At 46.7% G+C, this 2,154-nt stretch overlaps 1 protein-coding gene across 1 annotated transcript; it reads left to right on the top strand.

The window, feature by feature from the left end:
• Window positions 1-300: 300 nt before the first annotated feature.
• LOC135653002 (uncharacterized) lies at window positions 301-1,501 on the top strand. The gene is made up of 2 exons (XM_065174411.1): window positions 301-825; window positions 917-1,501. The coding sequence occupies exons 1-2, from the start codon at window positions 301-303 to the stop codon at window positions 1,499-1,501; spliced, it is 1,110 nt and encodes a 369-aa protein (XP_065030483.1).
• Window positions 1,502-2,154: the final 653 nt, after the last annotated feature.

The raw sequence follows: 2,154 nt of genomic DNA, 5'->3' as shown, positions 1-2,154 counted from the left end.
GACCTATTGGAATTGTTGAAGATCCCAGGTACGTACGTTCTTGTCGTAGCTTCTCTATTAACGATCGAGGTTACAGTACTGATTTGTGCTATTTTTGGTCCATGCAGTCGGCTGGATTCTACTATTTCTTTACCTAGTTTGTAGGCAACGTGAGTTACATTTCTTACACACTAGACAATATATGTGTGTCTTGTGTTGTACACCTATACAATCAATACGGAGTGTCGCCTCTTCTTACTTTTGGCAGTGTCGCCTACCATAGAACGACTGGAGAAGCTAAAGAGACACCATAAAGCAGCCATGGAACTTATCGAGCTCTTAGCCATACCAGGATATTTCGATTTCCTTCGCAGCGGAAAACATCCCACTAAATCAATGATGGTGTTGGGCGAACCTGAAACGGTTGATACCGAACGACTGGAAACGGAGGACCACCCATCTGAGAGGGGAGATGCAAGTGCAACGCAAAGGCAAAACAAAGGTAAGCGCCCCGACATAAGATGGCACGAGTCCCCGTTGATCACCGGTGCCAAAATGGGCCTCCATGACTTCGTCTGGAAAATTCTACAAGTATGCCCACAGTCAGCAACGTATCTCGACACGGACGGCACAAGTGTTCTCCAGGCGGCCATCAAATACGGTCGCAAAGAGATCGTGGAAACTATCGTTGAGATGACTCAGGGCGACCACGCCGTTCTACCCGCCTGGCTACTGTCCAGCATCGACGTGGAGTCCCGAAACACCATTCTGCATTTTGCTTCTGACAAAACCCCTTATGCCCAGGCAGATGCAGTCCAACTCCAAGATGACCTTAAATGGTTCGAGGTGCATTTTTTTACCTCCTCGATGCTGCCTTAGCGTTTGCAGTCAAAACAAAAGAGTTAATGGCATTATATATTTGTATGTATGGATGCAGAAGGTGGCAAAGATTGTTCCCAAAGAACTGGCCAACAGTCGAAATAGCGAAGAGAAGACAGCACAAGAACTGTTCGCTGAGAAGCACCAGAAGATGTTCAAGGGCTGCAGGAGCCAACTTATAGACATGGGGAAGACATGTTCCGGCCTTCTGGCAGCCGTGGTTTTCGCGTCCAGCTTCTCCATCCCCGGCGAGAAGGACCCCAAGACCGGCAACCCAGTTTACTTCGACATGCCTGCCTTCAAGGTCTTCTCCCACGCCTACGTCATCGGCTTGTCCTGCGCCGTCACCTCGCTGGTGTTGTTCTTATCCCTCGTCATCTCACCTTACTCCCAGCGGCAGTTCCGTCTGGCCATCCCCGTCAAGTACTTCTTTGCCATCCTTTCTTTTGCCATGGCCCTGCTGGCTCTCATGGTGTCATTCGCCTGCAACATCTTCCTCCAGATCTACGGTGGGCAGCCGACGACCACAAGGGACCTGCTTCCACTTGTACTGGAGCTCACCGTGTTTCCCACCCTCTGCCTCCTTGCCCTGGTCTATTACGGCGCCAATCTTTTTCCATCTTTTCGTCGTATTTGGACGTAGTCGATACGCATATCGTACGTTCCGCCTTTGTTATGTTCTTCCCAATGTTTTACTCATCTGTACGTCCGGTGCGTTTTGACGATGGTGTGTGATGCATTTCCAGGATGCGACAATAATATGTTTTGAATTTTCGTGTGAAATTTGGACTCTCGACGTCGTATGATTCTACCGACCGATAAAATGCTTCTTCTTCTTCTTCTTCTTCTTCTTCTTCTTCTTTATTATTTATTCTTTGCAAAAGATAATAACAATCATAATAATCCATTCTGGTTTGTTACGTAAGATACAAGCTAATCAAGAACATATTTAATCCAAATTCCTCTTCCTTCCGGAGAAAGATTCGTGTAGCTTAAGCACTAATAGTCTCTGCCGAGATCTCTGTTGTGACATCTTGATTGGTTAGTGCACATATGACACGTGTAATAATTATTTGATATAATGAATTTTTTTATTTTTTTTTGAAAAAAATAACCACAAATAGTTAGAACACTATGATTTCTTTGTGAGAATAACTACTGTGCATCTCAAGAGTGGATCAAGCTATTTGGACCGGGCCTCATTTGGGGCGCGAAGGGCCCTCCTATGGTCTCAGGGAGCGCGATCGATCTCGGGCTGGCGCAGATCCCCAGATCTCGACTAAACCCCAGGGTATT

The sequence above is a fragment of the Musa acuminata genome, chromosome BXJ3-11 (genome assembly GCF_036884655.1).
Source record: "Musa acuminata AAA Group cultivar baxijiao chromosome BXJ3-11, Cavendish_Baxijiao_AAA, whole genome shotgun sequence".
NCBI lineage: Eukaryota > Viridiplantae > Streptophyta > Magnoliopsida > Zingiberales > Musaceae > Musa > Musa acuminata.
Note: the sequence above shows the minus strand (reverse complement) of the source record. Positions and strands in the feature narration are given on the sequence as shown.